Source organism: Symphalangus syndactylus, chromosome 22 (genome assembly GCF_028878055.3).
Source record: "Symphalangus syndactylus isolate Jambi chromosome 22, NHGRI_mSymSyn1-v2.1_pri, whole genome shotgun sequence".
Lineage (NCBI taxonomy): Eukaryota > Metazoa > Chordata > Mammalia > Primates > Hylobatidae > Symphalangus > Symphalangus syndactylus.
The window spans coordinates 19,200,293-19,219,137 of NC_072444.2; the positions used below are offsets into that span (position 1 = coordinate 19,200,293).

The 18,845-nt window shown below is 50.4% G+C and overlaps 1 protein-coding gene across 3 annotated transcripts in view; it reads right to left on the bottom strand.

Annotated features, from left to right (window-relative positions):
• The window catches only part of IGSF21 (immunoglobin superfamily member 21), a 281,206-nt gene that overhangs the window by 8,281 nt on the left and 254,080 nt on the right, over nt 1-18,845 (bottom strand). For all 3 annotated transcript variants that reach the window (XM_055260925.2, XM_063631748.1, XM_055260926.2), the window contains 2 exons: nt 8,232-8,347; nt 4,405-4,879 (listed from right to left, as the gene is read on the bottom strand). In XM_055260925.2, coding sequence (XP_055116900.1) covers nt 4,405-4,879; nt 8,232-8,347 — 591 coding nt within the window. The remainder of the gene's footprint in view (nt 1-4,404; nt 4,880-8,231; nt 8,348-18,845) is intronic.

Genomic DNA, 18,845 nt, shown 5'->3' on the forward strand with positions numbered 1-18,845 from the left:
CTTGGGTTGGGTATTCGGAGAGGAGACCGTGAGGAGTGGCAGATTTGGGATATATTCTGAAGTCGAGCTGCCAGGGCTTAATGACGGTTTGCATGTGGGATAGGAGGAAAGGGTGGAAAAGGTGGGGAACTGCAAGGCTTCTGGTTTGATCAATGGGAAGGACATGGTTGCCATTTAGTGAGATGGGTGCCAGGACGCTCAGGCATCTGTGGTCCAGATCACAAGAAAGGTACAAATCTGGTGAGACAAGAACTCAGAAGAGGCACAAACAGCTCGAAGGGTTGGGGGAGGGTCAGAGAAGTCTTCCTGCAGGGGTGGCATTTCAGCTGGGGAGGGCATCCGTGCAAGGGAAGAGGAGGAGCGAAGGCTCATTGCAGGGAGACAAGCCCCACCCTCGTTGGCCTGGTCTTCAAAATCCTTGTTGAATGATTGGATTTTGTGCTCTGAGGTCACCTAATCCATCCCACTGTCTCACCCAGAGTGCAGGGTGCCCTGATGGTGCAAGATGCATACACTCACGACCCTTGGGCTCATGGCACACTCCACTGGTCACACCCCCTGGCTCAGTGACGCCTCACCACAGCCCTGACAGGTGGGCTGTAGAGCACAGTGGCTAAGAACATGGGCTCTGGGGCCAGACAGCCTTGGCTGGCTGACCTAAGAAAGGTTACTCTAAACCTGAGTCCCTCACCTCTCAGATGGGAATAATATGATAGCAACTGTCAGCGGCCTTACAGGTTCACTGCAGGTTTAAAGGAGACCTGGTGAGGAAAGCATCTTGCAGTGAGCCTGGCTCTGAGTAGGTGCTCAAAACATTTGTGCAGTTACTATTCTCCCCCTTCATCAGGTCAGAAAACTGAGACTCAGAGATGTTAAGAAGTCTGAGTGAGTTCTCACTCAGCAGTCGAGGGAGGCTGGGAAGTCAGCCCAGGTGTCACCCACCCAATTAGGACCATTCATCTTGGTGGCCCTGCTGTGTCCCCATGCCCCAAATCCCTCAGTGTGTGCAGACCTGCCTGTCCAGGCCCACTGCTTATAAGTGGGCCCTTCTTTTCCTTGCTCTGATGATGGGGAGTGGGGGTGCCCACAGAGGCAGCTCCAGTTAAGGGAGGGCCTGGGATCCAGGACAGAGCAGGCAAGTGCTTTAATGTGGTTTGAGGTGCTGTTGATAGGGGTCACACAGGCCAGCAGAGGCACACCCCCTCCCATCACTAGGAGATGTCAGCTACAAGCTCACTTTTCACCACCTGCCTTGAAGTCTGTATCTGGCCTTTCGTCTTTCTCATCCTTATTCTTGGTGGGGTGGGGCAAGGGTGCCACCCTGCTGGAAGCCAGAGTTTCCACAAGAGGGGCAGGAGGGGGCTTTCATAAATGAAGCAACCAGGTGAAGGGTGGAGGCTGCTCTGCCAGGGGAGGAAGAGGCCATGGAAGGATGGAGGGTCCAGAGAGAGGAGTGAAGGGCTGGCAAGGTGGGAGGACCAAGAGAGGGGTAGGAGCAGGATCTGGGTTGAGAAGATCCCAGCACCTAGTACAGGGCCTGGCCTTAAGTGATGCTTGTAATATCTTTTTTTTTTTTCCTTTTTTTGAGACGAATTCTCACTCTGTCACCTAGGCTGGAGTGCAGTAGTGCAATCTTGGCTCACTGCAGCCTCCGCCTCCTGGGTTCAAGTGATTCTCCTGTCTCAGCCTCCTGAGTAGCTGGGATTATAGGCATGCACCACCATGCCTGGCTAATTTTTGTATTTTTTGTTTTTTTTAGTAGAGATGGGGTTTCACCATGTTAGTCAGGCTAGTCTTGAACTCCTGACCTCGTGATCCACCTGCCTTGGCCTCCCAAAGTGTTAGGATTAAAGGCGTGAGCCACTGTGCGTGGCCCTGCTTGTGATATCTTTATGGAATGATGAACAAAGAGTACCCAGGAAGTGGGCACCTATGACAGAGGGACGCCGTGAGGAGGCAGAGTGAGAGGCTTAGAGCAGACTCTGGAGCCTTTGAATTCTCCCCCACTTGCCTTGGGCAACCCCCGAGCCTCAGCTTCCTCCTCTGTGATATGGGATAATAATGGTGCCTGTCTCACTGGGTTGATATAAGAGAAGCCACAGTCTGTGGCATATAGTAGGTGCTCACTAAATGTTAGCCTTTATTGTTAGTTTCAGTATCGGCAGGTGGCCTGTGAAAATCAAAGGGCTGCTGAGTGTGGTGGCTCATGCCTGTAACCCCAGCACTTTGGAGGCCGAGGCAGGTGGATCACCTGAGTTTGGGAGTTTGAGACCAGCCTGGCCAATATGGTGAAACCCCGTCTCTATTAAAAATAATAATAAAAAAAAATTAGCCAGATGTGGTGGTGGGCACCTGTAATCCCAGCTACTTGAGAGACTGAGGCGGGAGAATCGCTTGAACCCGGGAGGCTAAGGTTGCAGTGAGCCGAGATCACCCACTGCACTCCAGCCTGGGTGCGACAGAGCTAGACTCTGTCAAAAAAAAAAAAAAAAAAGAGAGAGAGAAAATCAAAGGGCCATCGTAATGGGTCTTCAGGGAACCAGTCCCATAACCAGCCGAGACACCCAGCCCTGGGGCTGGTGAGTTCAGTGGTTGGCATGGTAGTGAGTGAAGAAGGCACCAATAAACTTGGCTTGAAATTTCAACAGTGCCACATACAAAGTTAATGACTTGGCAAAGGACTCTACCAACTTGAGCCTCAGTTTTGCTCATATGCAAAATGGTACTACACAGCCAACTTGTGCTTGTGAGAATTGGGTGAGAATCCTTGCAGATGTTCCTGGCACATAGTACATACTATCCGCACAAGAATGCCTTTTCTTTGGTATTTGATACTGAGGAGGTGTTTGTTAGGTTTTCTGGTGGTCCAGCTGAAACAGAAGCTCTCTAGAACACCTGACACAAGCTGCAGTCCCAATTCTTGTCAGTTACTGCTCTCAGTCCTTGGTCATGAGTGGCCTGGGTTAGAGGCTGTGGACTGCTCCAGGCAGCCCCTGAACACTACAGGAGTTTTGGAGTATGAGCCCAGGCATCTCGGGCTCAGGGAGGAGCTGCTGGGGGCTGCAGATCAAGGTTCAAAGGACATAGGGGAAAGGACAAGTAGAGGTCATTGTGCCCATCCCCTGCCCTTGCCCACCCAGTCCATACAAACAACTGGAGATGAGTCTTGTATATTTCCAGCAGCAGCGAAGATTCCACATCTCCCCTTTCCCTTCCCTGAGTCAGTGGGGAGGAGAACTATAAGGGGAAGGGAGTGAGTTACTGGGGAACTGCTTTGGGGATCCCTGGATTGGTGCTCTGTGGGGGAGAGGAGCAGATCATGGACAGGGATTGGGTTCTTGGGCTGAGCTGGCTGTGAGCAGCCAGTGTCCTCTTTGCCTGCCTCCCACATACCCACAGATGACAGGGTTTTCATTGTGCTTAAAAGTGTAAGCCAGAGTGACATCCTTCCAAGTCCTATGTGTTCCTGACCCCAACCTGGCAAAAATTCCTATGACTTTCAGAATTCCCGAACCTGATCCAGCAAGCCTGCAACCTCCCAGGTTCGCAACCCTTATGCAGCAACTGTCCTCTGAGCTCACTGGGCTCATGTGCAATCCAGAAAATCTCCCTATCACCTCCCATGTTGCCACCTGTGATGTAGAAAACTCCCCTGAGCATGCCATGACCTCGAGTTTCCTCTCCTTGACCCGACAAATGTCCCCTGATCTCTTGTGCTCCTGAGGCTGACTCGAAAAATCTTGGCCTCCCCTGGTCTTCACGCTGACCTTCTATGCTTCTGACTTGACTCAGCAACCCTTCCTGAAGAAACCCGACTCTTGTGTATTCTTTATTTACCCAGCAAACTTCCTGGTTCCACTTTTGACCTAGAAAACCTCCCCTGTTTTTAACACCAATCTGGCATATTTCTCTGACTTTCCATTTTTTTATCCAGACTGTGCAAACTCCCTGACCTCTCATGTTGCTGACCCAGCCCAGCGACTCCCTTGCTCTTGCCCAACCTCTCATGTTCCTGACCCAACCCAGCAAATCTCCTCAATCTCTTGTTTCTGACCCTTCCAGAAGACCTCCCAGACCTCTACGTTCCTGACCTAATCCAGCAACTCCTCTGACCTCCCCGATCTCCTGTGTCCCTGACCCTATCCAGCAAACTCTTCTGACCTCTCCTATTCTTGGCTCAACCCAGCAAACTACCTTGGCCTGTGGGTACCTCCCATCTTCTCCAATCCAGCTCAGCAAACCTCCCTAAGAACCTGACTCTACCATTTGTGCTCATCCTGACTCCAGTTTGCTCCATCTCCTCCCCCTCTCCATGGCTGTCCTCAGCCCGGGAACTCTATTCCAAGGCTCTCCCCATACCCGGGTCTGCAAGGGCTCTACAGAAGGGCCCCCACCAAGTCTTACCCAGCGTGACCTCTGCCTGCATGGGCATCGACAGAGCTGGGTGCTTGACCTCGCAGCTGAAGAGGGCCTCGTTGTCGATCTGTGGGTTGAGGGTCCAGGTGAGCAGGGCACGTACTTCCACAGTGCCGTCGCTGCTCGGGGTGTGGCTGTGGCGCAGGAAGTAGGTAGGCTCTGCGCTGTGGACCCAGCGGGGGAACTCACGGCTCACGACCGTCTCTGGTATGTTCTCTGTGGTTGGCTGGAGGAGGATGTTGGGATCTGGGGTCAGGCCACGGGAGGGGCGCTCCGTGTAGGGTCGCCCACCCCAGTTCTCGGTGTCCAGGAGGGACAGTGACTTCTGCATCTTGGTGTCATCCAGGTCACGGTGCAGAAGGCTGCGGAAGGGCCTGCTGTCCTGGAGGGGGCCGGAGCTCGCAGCTGGTGGCTCTGATAGGGGCACTGCGTCGATTGGTTCCCCATCTCGTTTGAAATAAACCTGCCATTGCAAGGAGGGTGTGGGAAAATGATTCTGTGCTACTAACTTCAACCTCCCAATGGGCTCTCCCATGAACTGGGCACAGGATGCCAGTTCTTCCAGAGCGTAGTAGTCTAGACAGTAGCCCTCACCCCACTCCTTTCCCTTCAACACCCCCAAGAACTATGAACCAGAGTGGTACAATGGGAACACATGCAGGCCCTTGGGGCAGAGGCTTAGCCCAATCCCATCATTTACCAACTGGTGAGGTTTTTTGAGCCTCAGTTTCCTCACTTGTCAAGAGAAGAATAAGACACCTGCTTCATGGGGCTGTTGGATGAGTCAGTGGAACCACGTGGGAAATGGGGACTTTGGCCTACACCATGGCCAGCCACCTGGGGTCCAAGGGTATGGTCCATGCCCACTCAGGGAGGGCATGGGGATGAGGGAAAAATGGAAGGCACCGGAGATTAAGTGAGATGTTGGGAGAGGATCAGGGAAGAAAGAATCTCTGTGGGTGTGCGTTTTGGAGATGGAAGGCAGAAAACAGGTGCATGTGTGGGAGGAAGCTAGGTGCGGGGATGAGGTGAGAGCAAACATCTCCTCGCTTTCTCTGCTGATGGGGAACTCAAGTTTTGCGAGGTGGCATTTAATTTAATTTGCTGTCTTTTTATTTTGGTACATGTGCCCAGAGGCCTGAGGGGATTGGGAGTATTTTTAATAAATCAGATAAATAAATCGATAGGGGGGCAGGAGAGGGAAGAGTGGGATGCAGCTCTCTGGGACACAGGTGGGGGAGCGGAAGGAAAGTGTGTGGAGGGAGGGGCTGCAGGGGGGTGAAGGAGGTGGGAGGGGATGGGAGGTATGAAATGTAGGATTTTTGTCAGAGTTTGTAATGCCAACAAAGAATCTCTTATGCACATGATAGCCTGCGTTGGTTTTTTTTTTCCCCCATTTATTTTCTTCTTTTCTTTTTTCTGTTTGAAAAGTGCTTTAAATGCAGGTTTGCAATTTATATCAAAGAATTACTTTAAAGTTCTGATGTCTCAGGCAAACATAAGATGCCTGGGATTTGGGGAGATGAGGTTCTTTTGCATGTCTATATCTGAATATTTTATTGCCGTGTCACAAATGTCTGGGTAGGCAGACATGCTGGGTAGGAGGGGTCTTCTTGCAGCCCCTGGGCTGTGAAAAGCCTTTCTTTGTGCCTTTCAGGAAAGGACTTTTTCCTTGTGAGAAAAAAACAGCTTTCCTGATTTTAGGGAGACTGGACCTGTCCATGGCTTCCAAAGGGGAAAATCTGGGGTCACGTCCTGCTTTCAGCAACTGGCTTTGAAGCTACCTTTTTGGGTCCACTTCCTAGGGACTGAGGCTTGTCTCTGTTCCCCTGCCCACCACCCCACCTGTGTCCCTGCACCTCTGCCCACCACCCCACCTGTGTCTCTGCACCTCTGCCCACCACCCCACCTGTGTCTCTGCACCTCTGCCCACCACCCCACCTGTGTCTCTGTGCCCCTGCCCAGTGCCCCACTTGTGTCTCTACTCCTCTGCCTATAATCCCACCTGTGTCTCTGCACCTCTGCCCACTGCCCCATCTGTGTCTCTGTGCCCCTGCCCAGTGCCCCACCTGTCTCAGTGCCCCTGCCCAGTGCCCCACCTGTGTCTCTGCACCCCTGTCCAGTGCCCCACCTGTGTCTCTACTCCTCTGCCCATAATCCCACCTGTGTCTCTGCACCTCTGCCCACTGCCCCATCTGTGTCTCTGTGCCCCTGCCCAGTGCCCCACCTGTGTCTCTACTCCTCTGCCCACAATCCCACCTGTGCCTCTGCCCCTCTACCCATTGCCCCACTTGTGTCTCTACTCCCCTGCCCACCACCCCACCTGTGTCTCTGCACCTCTGCCCACTGCCCCACCTGTCCCTCTGTGCCCCTGCCCATTGCCCCATCTGTGCCTCTGCACCTCTGTCCACTGCCCCACCTGTGCCTCTGTGCCCCTGCCCACTGCCCCACCTGTGTCTCTACTCCCCTGCCCACTGCCTCACCTATGTCTCTGTGCCCTTGCCTGCTGTTTCCCATCTGTGTCTCTGCATCCCTGCCCACTGCCTCACCTGTGTCTCTGCATCCCTGTGCCCCTGCCCGCTGCCCTACCTGTGTCTCTGTGTACCTGCTTACTGCCCTGTCCTGGACCTCTACAGACCCATTTACCAACCTGCCCCGGGTCCCAAGGCAGGGCTGGCCTAGATTCCCAAGGCCGCACCATTGGACCATGCCTGGGAGACAATTGGGTCTGGAATGAGGGGAACCATTTGGCTCCCGTCTTGAACTGTAACCCTATGTACCCATTGCTCTAGCTCCACACCTTGCTAAATCCTAGTACTGTATGAAACTCATAGGATCAAGACCCAAAGTATTATAAAATGTCAAAATTGAAAGGGTACGTAGCCCGAAGTTTCTCCACACAGGTTTCATGGAAGCCTACGGGTTCTAAAGAAGTGCTTCACATGTCAATGAGAGTGACTTGGCCTCTCTTCACTTTTAAATGTCATATATATGAGGCTTCCCCGTATATCATTTAGACCAAAAGGGTCCTGGTGCTACTAAAAAAGCTGAAAAACGAATATTGTCCAGCCCCCTCAACTTCCTTGAAGAAACAGAGGCAGAGGTGGGGAGGGGGGATTCCCTGCTCATGGTCGTTCTGTGAGTAGAGCAGGACCGGGACCCCAGCTCTCCGGACGCTGCACCTCCTACCCCACCCCCTTCAAGAGGTCATAAAAAATCTCGTGAACTCCACTGACAAATATCAAAGAAACTACATTGGGTCTAATAAGTTGGTCAAAAAGGAATTTCCTCTCTCTTCCCTCCCTTTCTCCCTTCCTTCTCTCCCTTCCATCCTCTCCCTCCTTCTTTCAGATGGACTTCCTGCTGATCACATGGGCTCCTAGGAATGCCAGTGAACCTGGAGCTTGAGACACGGACTTGAGACCTAGCTCTATCAGGAGTGCCATGGTGACTTGGGACAAGCCCCTTTTCCTCTCAGGGCCCCCTTTCATTTGTCTCTGTGGGACTCAATAACTGGGGTCAGGCATGCTGGATCCTGGGCTCCCCCAAAGGCTGCTCCTGCTGTGAAGTTCTATGACTCTCCCTCCAGGAGGAGTGGGGGTTCTCAGCATGGGGAGACGGGGAGCAACAGGGGCACAGGGATGTCTGGGCTGGTCCGATGGGTAAACGGGATCAGACCAAGCCAGATGGGGACAGAGTCAGCCCTGGCCAACCACTCCCTCTCCAGGCACAGTGGAGACACCTGCAGCGGGACCAGCCCCAAAGCAGGGTGGTCCGGCAGATAGGAAGGAGCTGGGTGCTCCAGGGGTACTCACCGTGGGTGCTGGTTTTCCTCCAGACACGATGCAGACCAGCGTGAAGTTCTGGGCTTGGTAGCGGCTGAAGGGGGCTGGTGTGTCAGCGGCCACCACTTCAATGGAGGTGGGAGGAGCTGCCCCAAAAGGAAGCACAGGAAGACAAGGGCTCAACTGGGAGATTCAGGAAGAGTTTACTGATGACTTAAGATGGGCCAGGTCCATGCTGGGTGCTGGGGGTGGGAGAAGGCAGATGTTGCCAAACTCCAGGGGGTGCCATCGGCACCCACTACAGTGAGGAAGACATCCTTGCTGGGAATATAGACAAGAGCCCTCCCCTCCTGGAGCTTACAGTTTAGTGCAGAAGACACACAGGAATCAAGAGATGGCACAGATCAAAGTGTGAAGTGCATCAGATCCCTGGAGGCATCAGTGTGTGGAGGGGACTCTGCCTGAGCCTGGGAGTTCCAGGCAGATGCTGCTGAAGCAGCCACATTGCTGCTGTGATCTAAGGTCACAAGAGTGGGTGGGAGACAGCGTGGCAGGTAGAAAGAGCTTTGAGTTTTAACACCTTGAGTTTTAACAAGCCCTGAGATTCCCAGCCTCTCAAGTAGCTGGGTCCACAGGTGTGTGCCACCATACCTGGCTTATTTTTGTGCCAGGGCCCAGCAGTAGGTTGGCCAGCAGACAGCATGGCAGGCCAGGGAGAATGTGGTGCCCAGCAGGGCTGGGCATATGGGCAGGGCACAGAGCATGTGGCATGCTGTCAGGGGGATTGACTTGAACTGGCATGCTGGAGCAGGTTATGACATTTTCAGGAATTTTATGAACCAGCAGTTAACTGTCTGTAACTTGTCACAGTGAGTATCTTCACATCACAAAAAACAGCAATTGCTATATTTTGGGGCCTTTTCCCCCCTTCCTCTGCCCTAGCCACCAGAGGGCTGATTTATCTTTAAAGCACAGGTTATGGGTTGTTCTTCTTTATCCCGAGAGCAATGGGGAGCCACTGAAGGTTTTCAGTGAGAGCAGTGACATGGTCTGACTTGCATTTGGAAGAGAGTGAAAACAGAGTGGGAATGTCAGCTAGGGAGGACGGTACCATACACTCGGATGAGGGCAGCTGGACAGCTATTTGTGGCCAGGAGTCTTCCCTTCCGTCCTTTCTGGAAGTTGGCTTATTTTTTTGGCCACTCCTCCCACCCACTCAACCTCTCTTCTCTCCTCATCCACTGCCCCTGGCTGGTTTGTCAAAACGCTTGCTCCCAGACACCGCAGGGCATCGCAAGGGGCAGGGACTGGGCCATCAGGCACACTTGGGTCTGAATCCCAGCTCGGTCACCACCACCTTCACATGCTTGGGCAAGTCACCAAAACTGTGAGCCTCAGTCCCCCAATTTGCTAAATGGGAATAATATTAATACTTGGCAGACATTTTTCCAGGACAAAACCAGCTAATGCACACGAAAAGGCTTAGCATATGGTTGGAATTTGCTATTATTGTGATTTCTGCTATTATTTCCCTAACCTCCTCATAAGCAGCAGGACAGGAGCCAGAATCTTAGAGCCTCGCTTGGGAAAAGCTGTCAATTCTGATTTACCTAGCCTAGGGCCATGCGCAGGGAGGGAAGCAGAGAAAATAAAGAGGTATGGGCCTTTCCTTCCTGCAGGAGGTTTTCACTCTAGTTAAGTTTAATTAAATTCAACAAATATTTCCTGACACCTACTAGGTGCCGGGAACGATGCCAGGTGCTGCCAGGAGGTGTCCAGTGATGAAACAGGTGAAGCATTGCAAAGTTCACAGTCAGGTGGGGGCGACAGACACACGGACAACTCTATTTCAAGGCCTAGTGAAATGAAATCAGGTATGAGTCATTCATTCATTCAAGGAGCCAACCCATGCTGTCAGCAAGAGAAGCAGAGCACACAGAAAACAATGGGAGAACAATAGACGGAGAATTGTAATTAAGCGTAAGATCGCATAAAACAGATGGCAAGCGGGATAGGAATTCCAAGAAGGGAAAAACACACCAGAACACGTCAATTACCTAGAAATTGCAGATTCTGCCATCTAACTTTTCCAAAACTCAACCGAAAGCCTGGATCCCACACAAGAACCCACAACGGCTAACTCTTAGGAATCAGGACCTGTTCTGAGTTCTTAACGTGTGTGCATTCTTTCTGTCTTCACCATCAGTCTACAAGCTGGGTTTATTTATTCCCATTTTACAGATGGGGAAACTTAAGAGGTGAAGCAACTTGCTCAGACTCCCTCACGGTGCCAGTATGAAGAAGAGCCAGGATTTGAACTCAGGCAGTCTGACTCCAGAGCCCAGCCTCTGACATGAAGCTGAGCCACCTCAACCTTTGGGAAGAAAAAGGGAGCTTGTATCTATTGGTGCCTTTAGATGTAAGTACACATTTGAACCACCAGGAACATTCGCTTACCTTCCATGGATGCCTTATAATCCAGTTCCATCAGGAACTGATGCTGTGGGTGGCTCTAGTTACTCAGTTACCCCAAAGATCAGTGACCTCTGCAGTTAGAGCTTAGCACAAAACTCTGGCATGGCTCATGATGGCAGGTGAATAGATATCAGGATACACTCCAGGATACACTCTGAGCCTAGAGGCTCAGAACCAGGCAGGCGACTCCTTTAAAATCACTCATTCATTCTTTCTTACCTTCACTGAGCAAATAGAGATCAGACACCTAGAACTGTCCTGAGAGGAGAGGATTGCTTCTCCTTTTTTTTTTCTTTCTTTTCCTTCCTGCCTGCCTGCCTGCCTGCCTGCCTGCCTGCCTGCCTTCCTTCCTTCCTTCCTTCCTTCCTTCCTTCCTTCCTTCCTTCCTTCCTCCTTCCTTCCTTCTTTCTTTCTTTCCTTTCTTTCTTTCTTTCTTTCTTTCTTTGAGGCAGGGTCTCACTCTGTTACCCAGGCTGGAGTGAAGTGGCACAATCATGGCTCACGGCAGCCTTGACCTCCTGGGCTCAAGTGATCAGTTGTCCTGCCTCAGCCTCTCGAGTAGCTGGGACCACAGGTGTGTGCCACCACACCTGTTTTTTTTTTTTTTTTTTATGTTTTGTAGAGCTAGGGTCTTGCTGTGTTGTCCAAGCTGGTCTTGAATTCCTGGCCTCAAGCGATCCTCCCAACTTAGCCTCCCAAAGTGTTGGGATTACAGGTGTGAGCCACTATGCCTGGCTTCTTAGAGGTTTGCTTTGAAGAGTAAATGTGATGGCACATGTAAGTTACCTGCAAGGCAGGGTAGCAATTTTAATTATTTGTGTGACTATGAATAAGGGAGGTAGTATAGGACAATGCCTAAGGAGGTGGGCTGTAGATCAGACTAGCCAGATTTCAAAGATCAGCTATACCACTTACTGGCTGTGTGACCTTGGGCAAGTTACTTAACCTCTCTGAGCCTGGTTTCCTGATCTGAAAAATGGAATTATAAGATACTTGTGAAGATTCAGTAATGTAGTGCCTGCAAAGTGTTTTGAAAGTGCACCCAATACATATTAGCTGTGCTTATTGTCAGCGTGATTTACTAACATTCTTATTTGAGCCTTCTTGCTAAGGACTGGGAGAATAAAACATGGTCGTACCTTTGGGGCATTCACAGTTTAGTGAGGAGATCAGAAAATGCCCTAGATTTCGGCTGTCCTGTAGAGCAGCCACATACCCCATGCGGCTGGGGAGCACCTGAAATGTGGTTTGTTCAAGTTCACATGTGCTGTAAGTATAAAACTGAAGTCTTAATTTTTTTAAGAAGCGCGTAAGATATATTGATAATATTGACATGATAATATTTTGGATATATTGGGTTTAATAAATATATTACTAGAATTAATTTCACCTTTTCTTTTTTAAACTTATCTTAATGTGGTTATTAGAAAACTTACAGTGACATATGTAGTTTACATTATATTTCTGTTGGACAACTCTGGTCTAGACTTTCCATTTTATAAGTAAGCAAACTGAGATCAGAGAGAGGCACAGGTTTGGCTACAATCATACCCTAAGTCAGTGGCAGAGCCTGGAATGGCCCCTAGCCTTCCAAATCCTGGCTAGGGTTCTTTGTACAGCATGGTGCTTACACCCCCCACCCCCCCCAAACATTCACGCACACTCTGGAGATCTGCACCTGAGTCACACGCACCACCCACACAGACCCTGACTGAAGCTGTGTTTCCATCCCTCCTTATATTTCTGAGCAGATGTTAGCAATATGTACAGCTAATCAAGCTCATAAGACAATAACAGATTTCAGTTGTATGGATGATGACATAGCGGAGCTGTGAATATCAGCACGGACAGCTCAGGCTTCCCACACCCTCCCCATCAATATACTCCCATCAGTGAGTCCTAGGAAAATGTCACTCTGCTTCTCACCTCCTGTCTTCTGGTGGAGGGCTCTGAATGCCGGCAGTCAGGGAGCCATCTCCATCCAGGAGTCCCTGGCTCCTGAAAGATGCTTCACCCTTCACGTCACTATTAGCATCTCCCTCTTCTTTTCTTTTTGCCTTCTCTTGACCAAGTACGTAGTTCCTGCCCGCATAGCCCAACAAAAGCCAGTTTCAGAACTTCAGGGTCTACAGCCTTCCTTCACTTAGGCTTCCCCTATTACATTCCTATTCCCACCCCACTCCCCCTCTCCACCTCCTCCTCCACCTCATTCCCATCCCCATCCCCACCTCATCCCCCATCTCCATTCCAATCCCCATCCCCATTCCTACCCTCACCCTCATCCCCATTCATTTCCCCATTTCATCCATATCCCCATCCCCATATCCATCTTCATCTCCTTCCTTATCTTTATCCCCATTTCCACCCTCATCCCCACTCCATCTTCATCTCCATCTCCTTCCCTGTCTTTATTAACAACCCTATCTTCATCTCCAAACCCATATCTACCCCCATCCCCAACCCCAGTCCCATCTCCATCTCCATCTCCTCCCCCATCTTTATCCCCATCCCCATCCCAATCTCCTCCCCATCTCAATCTCAATCTCCTTCTCTATTCTTATCTATGCCCATCTCCATCTCCATCTCTATCTCCATCCCATCCCCTTCCACATCCCCTTCCCCCTCCTCATCTCCATTCCCATTTCTATCCCCACCTCCACTCCATCTCCATTCTCATCTCTGTCTCTATCCTCACATTCAGCTCCATTTCCATCCCTCCCCATCCTCAATCTCCATCCTCTATTCTCTCCTCATTTCTGTCTCCATCTCACGACCAACTTCAACTCCTTCTCCTCCCCCATCTCTATCCCACCTCTGTTCCTATCACCACTTCTATTCCTGTCCCCACACTTATCTCTATCACATCTCTATCCTCATCTGCAACCCAATTCTCATTTCTGTTTCCATCCCATCCCCAACCCAATACCATCTCCATTCTCATCGCCATTCCCATCCCTGTTACAGTCTCTGGCCAAGGTCAAAAGCCAGCAGCTTTTTATGTGCCCTATGCCTGGGATGGATCTCATGCCCCAGGAAGTGTTCAATCAAAGGTGGAAGATCAGCTGTGAACACAGATATCAACTCTACATGACTTCCTGGACAAGAATAATCCCAAATACAAAGTCAGGTAACAGAATGAACAGTGTAAGGTGAGGCCACCTGCCTGTGTTCCACTGTATTCCAGGAGATCCAGGTGGCAAAGAATCATCAACGAAGACCCCTGGCTCGCCAATCTCCCTCCCACTCTTCTGTTATCACCTATAGACAATGATGTCCAGTGCTCCCACCATCAGTGCCTCATTTTTATGGCCTTTGAGGCTGTGTTTTCTGAAATGCCTGTGGCAGTGCAATGCTCTCTGGGGTGTGTGTGGCAGGGGTGGGTGAGTAAACACACTCATCACACTCATCGCACCTTTCATCTGAAATGACCCTTCTAAGGTGAAGAGACACCAAGCAGGCATATTTTGCTTGGGGAAGAATAAAAAGTAGTCATAATTGTAGTAGTAATAGTAAGAATCTAGGCCAGGTGCAGGGTCTCACGCCCGTAATCCCAGGACTTTGGGAGGCCGAGGCAAGCGGATTACCTGAGGTCAGGAGTTCAAGACCAGCCTGGCCAACATGGAGAAACCGTGTCTCCACTAAAAATATGCAATTAGCTGGGTGTGGTGGCACATGCTTATAATCCCAGCTACTCAGAAGGATGAGGCAGGAGAATCGCTTGAACCCGGAAGGCGGAGGTTGCAGTGAGCTGAGACTGTGCCATTGCACTGCAGCCTGGGCAACAAGAGTGAAACTCTGTCTCAAAAAAAAAAAAGAGTCTAGACACGGGAAGAGCTTCATAATTTACAAACTACTTACAGATACATTATTCCACTTGCGTAACACCAGACCTGGGTGGTAGGAAAGGCCGACCCCATTGTATAAGTCCATGGGGATGATCAACCAAGGGCACCACCACAAAACTCCCTTAAATCCACCGATCCCTGCCCCCACCCCCAACCAAACCAGTTGATTTTCTAGTTTATTTTTTTACTTTGCCTTCAGAGGAGAGAATTGCTGCTAGAAGTTTCCATGAATAAATTTTTCTAGCATCGGGAAAGGTAAAGTGGCTTCCATCTGACACAGCTGCATGTCACAGCCAACCTCCATCACTCCTGTTCCATGGCCACCAAGGGAGGCAGGAGTTGAAGTTATTTTAGACTCAACAGTTAACATCGACACAGGGAGGTAATGGTCGGATGATCAGTTTTATGAAATTAACTCTGAAATATTGCCTGTCTTTATCTTGAAAGCAGAACTTTATTTCGGTCATCGTAACTCACTTTGGAGACAATGCGGCAGCTCCTCTTTGCTCTGTAAATCATCCCGCGGCCTTTGAAATTTGGGAACACAAACCTGATCTGATATAAATCTCAGAATTGTTGGAGAGGGAAATCTGCCCCACGCCTGTGTCAAACTGTGAGTACTAGAGTTAAATTCTCTTCCATGAGGTCCGCTCCCACTTCTCCCAGGGTGCTGGCTCTAACAGAGTCAGACCAAGGTTCTAGCCCAGGCTCTGCTCCCAACATCCCATAGAACTTTGGGCAAATCAGTTGATGCCTCTGGTCATCAGTCTTCCCATCTATCAGATGAGTTCAATAAGACGTACCCTGCCAGCCTCTCAGCTTCCAGGGTTTTTGAGAGGAGAAGCAAATGGAAAAATAAACATAAACCTTCTGTAAGGATAGCAAAGTGCTGAGCAAACAGGAAAGCTTTAATTATATTATCTCTCCAACGGCCCACGCCCCTCTCTTGGCTGAGAACAATGTATAGGGGAATTTCTTTCCCTCCCAGGAGTAACCATTGTCTCGAGGAAGGGAAAATCTCTCCAGCTCTTTGGGTAACACTCTACTAAGGTGCTTAGCACACCCCGGCTCCCAGTGTCATTCATCATGGGGTGGTAATCAATTAGGTTTGGGGGAGGGATGGGGGAGGGGAGAGACAAGTTCAAAATTATATTGTTTGCAAAAAATCCATTCTTTCCTCTCAGCATGCCTGCTCTATTGACTGCCTTCCTTTTCAATCAGCTTTTAGTCATTACACCATATTTCACAAAAGAAGAAAACCACCTTAATATAAAAATGTCCATGAATATAAATGTCCCTCCACGTTCCCTACTTTAATTTCTTTCTTTTTTTTTCTTTTGGTTCCACACGTCTTAGTTTCTTCCCCATCATCTCCACTAGCCTGTCTCTCTGCTCCTTCAAGAACCTGCTCAAAAGAGCACCTCCTCTGGGAAGCCCTCCCTGCTTCGGCAATGCTGAGCTGCCTGTGGTTCCCTCTTCACTTTGCTCATCTCCTCTGTGCCCTGCACACACTGGGCCTTCTGCTGATTAACTCCACCTCATCCTTTAAGGCTGGCCTCAGATGTTGCCTCCCCCAGGCAGCCTTCCCAGGTTTTTCCAGACGGGGTTAGAGCCTCTCCTCTGGGTGCCTGGAGCACCCTGTGCTTTTCATACTCCTTGCTGCTTGTTATTCTGTTCTGGGTCAACATCTGTCTCCCCACTAGAGTGCGTGTTCCCTGGAAGTTGGAGCTTTGTCTTTCTTCCACCTAGCCTCAGAGCTAGTGTCGCCCAGCCATGTAATAGGGGTTCAATTTCAATGTCTGTTTGTTTCCTTCATTTCTCCCAGCACAGGAAAGAACATAGCCCATCTGTGGAAGAAAATTCCAGAAGACCCTGCAGTGCTGTAGACCTTGCTCCCTTCTCCAACATTTACACCTTGACCAATACTCACCCTCCCATCACCATGCGCCAAACACACTGAGACATTTTTCTCTTTGGATCTATGAACACACTCAGCTCTTTCCAGCCACAGGGCCTTTGCATCTGCAGCTGCCTCTGCCTGAAGTCTTTCACTCAGCTTTTTAGCCTGGCTCAGCCTTGTCAGGACTTTCAAGAAGTCTCAGCTCAAATGTCACCCCTCAATCTGAGCTAAGCTCTCTTTTGTTTGGGGCCCCAGAATTTTGTATATTTTCTTCATAGAGCACCTCACAGTGTATAATTATCTCACATATCGGTTCACACGCATCTCTTTTCCTCCGACACCCTCACTAGAGTGTAAGCAACACGAGGCCAGGGAAGGCTTCTTACCTGTGGCCTCACCCAAGAGCCTGGCACACCAGGATTTGCTCGATACATGTTTTCCAAGTGAATGAGTGAATGTATTGGGGGGAAGGGCCCAGGCATCCTTCCCTCCAATCCCTGCCCAAGTTGGAAGGGCTGACATTTCCAGCCCCATCCTAAGCCCCTCTCTCCCAGCAGAGACCCGAAGAGACAGATCCCACAACTGGGAGGCCATGCCCGGCAAGAAAAAGAGAGAGGGAAAAAAAAGTGCAGCTCTTTGGTTTATGGGAAAATTAAATATTGAACTGAGTAGTAACAGCAGCCAAGGGAAAAAAAAAAAAAAACAAAAAGCCCCCAAATGGAGCCGCCGTCACTGACAGGAGAGATAAACGCTGCGTCTGTGCTTATATGGGCTGCAATGGGCCCTTTAATGTGGCAGCTGCTGAGCTGAATCTAACCCCACCCCCAAACTTGAAAGCAGCCATGGGAACTCCTGTGCTTGGTGCAGTGGCGAGGGGTGGGGGGCCTGGGGTCCATGTGTGTAATACTCACCTCTCGGATATATTGAAAACATCCCTCAAATTGGCTAGCTTTGCTGCTATTTAAAACAGATTCATGTTACACTCCATAGATTTCATCTCTGCAGACACGGCACCTGTCGTGGGGCTTAAACACATTCTCTCTATTGCCATATAAACTACAGAGCGGAGGCAGTTGCAGGCAGCGGCCACCCACTGGTGGATGGCCGGAATCTGAGATGGGGGCCGTTCTGAGTGGAGCGGGTTCATGAAGGATCCCAGTGGCTGTGGACATCATCCACCCACACCGTCTCTGCTCTGCAGGGAGGTGCCTGGAAGCACCCACTCACCTGCCTTGCCCCTCCCCTGCCAGCTGTTGTGCTTTCGAAGTGGTAGAAGATAAAATTAACGGCCCCAACTGGAGGCTCTGGCTGGCTGCTCTGGGGGAACAAGGCGGGTGCTGCAGATGGGGAAGGCAGCCTTCTAGGCAGTGAATCAGTGAAGCTGGGTGGAGCGGACCCAACTGAGGCTATTGCTGGTGGAGAAATAAAATGCCGCACACCTGTAAAGAAAGGGGTGGTGGGCAGCCCAGGCCACAGAGGTTTTGTGTTGGATCTAGATTTGTATTCTAGCACTATTTTCAAGACTAGTCCTTTAACCTGGTGGTTCTCCAAGTGTGTTCCCTGGACCACCAGCATCCAAATCACCTGGGAGCTTATTAGAAACACAAATCCTTGATCCCCATTCCAGACCTGCCCAACCTGGGATGGGGTGGGGTCCAGAAGTCCCCACCCTGAGTTTTAACAAGCCCTGAGATTCTAATACAAGTTCAAATATGTGGACTGCTGCTTTAATCTATGTAAGTTTCAGTTAGTGCATCTCTAAATTAGGGTCCTAAGAACCACTTGATGGTGCAATTATGTGAACTAAGGGCTTGGTTCATAGTAGGTGCTCAGTAAACAGGAGCGAAGATGATTACTGATAGAAAACGAAAGGCTTGGGAGAATTGGAGAAGCTTAGCCAGGCTACCCCAGGCCTCAGCAGAGGGGCACAGGGGAGAACCCTCTGGAGCCTCCCTGGCCCTATACGCTGATTGGGTCAAAGGACTTCAAATCCCCAAAGCTCCACTCCCCACAACCGGTGCAACTTTCTACTTATGGCTTGATTGGCTACTTGTCAATGTCGCCAGTTTTCTGATTGGCCCCCTAGGCCTCTAGGCCCATGCAGACCCTCTCTGCCCCCAGAGTTTTGCTGGCTGGAAGCAGCCTGCCCCGCAGCCTGTGGGTGGCCGCTGCCTGCAACTGCCTCCACTCTGTAGTTAATGTGGCAATAGAATGTGTTTAAGCCCCACGACAGGTGCCGTGTCTGCAGGGATGAAATCTATGGAGTGTAATATGAATCTGTTTTATTTTATTTTTATTTTTATTTTTGAGACGGAGTCTCGCTCTGTCACCCAGGCTGGAGTGCAGTGGCGCAATCTTGGCTCACTGCAAGCTCCGCCTCCCGGGTTCACGCCATTCTCCTGCCTCAGACTCTCCGAGTAGCTG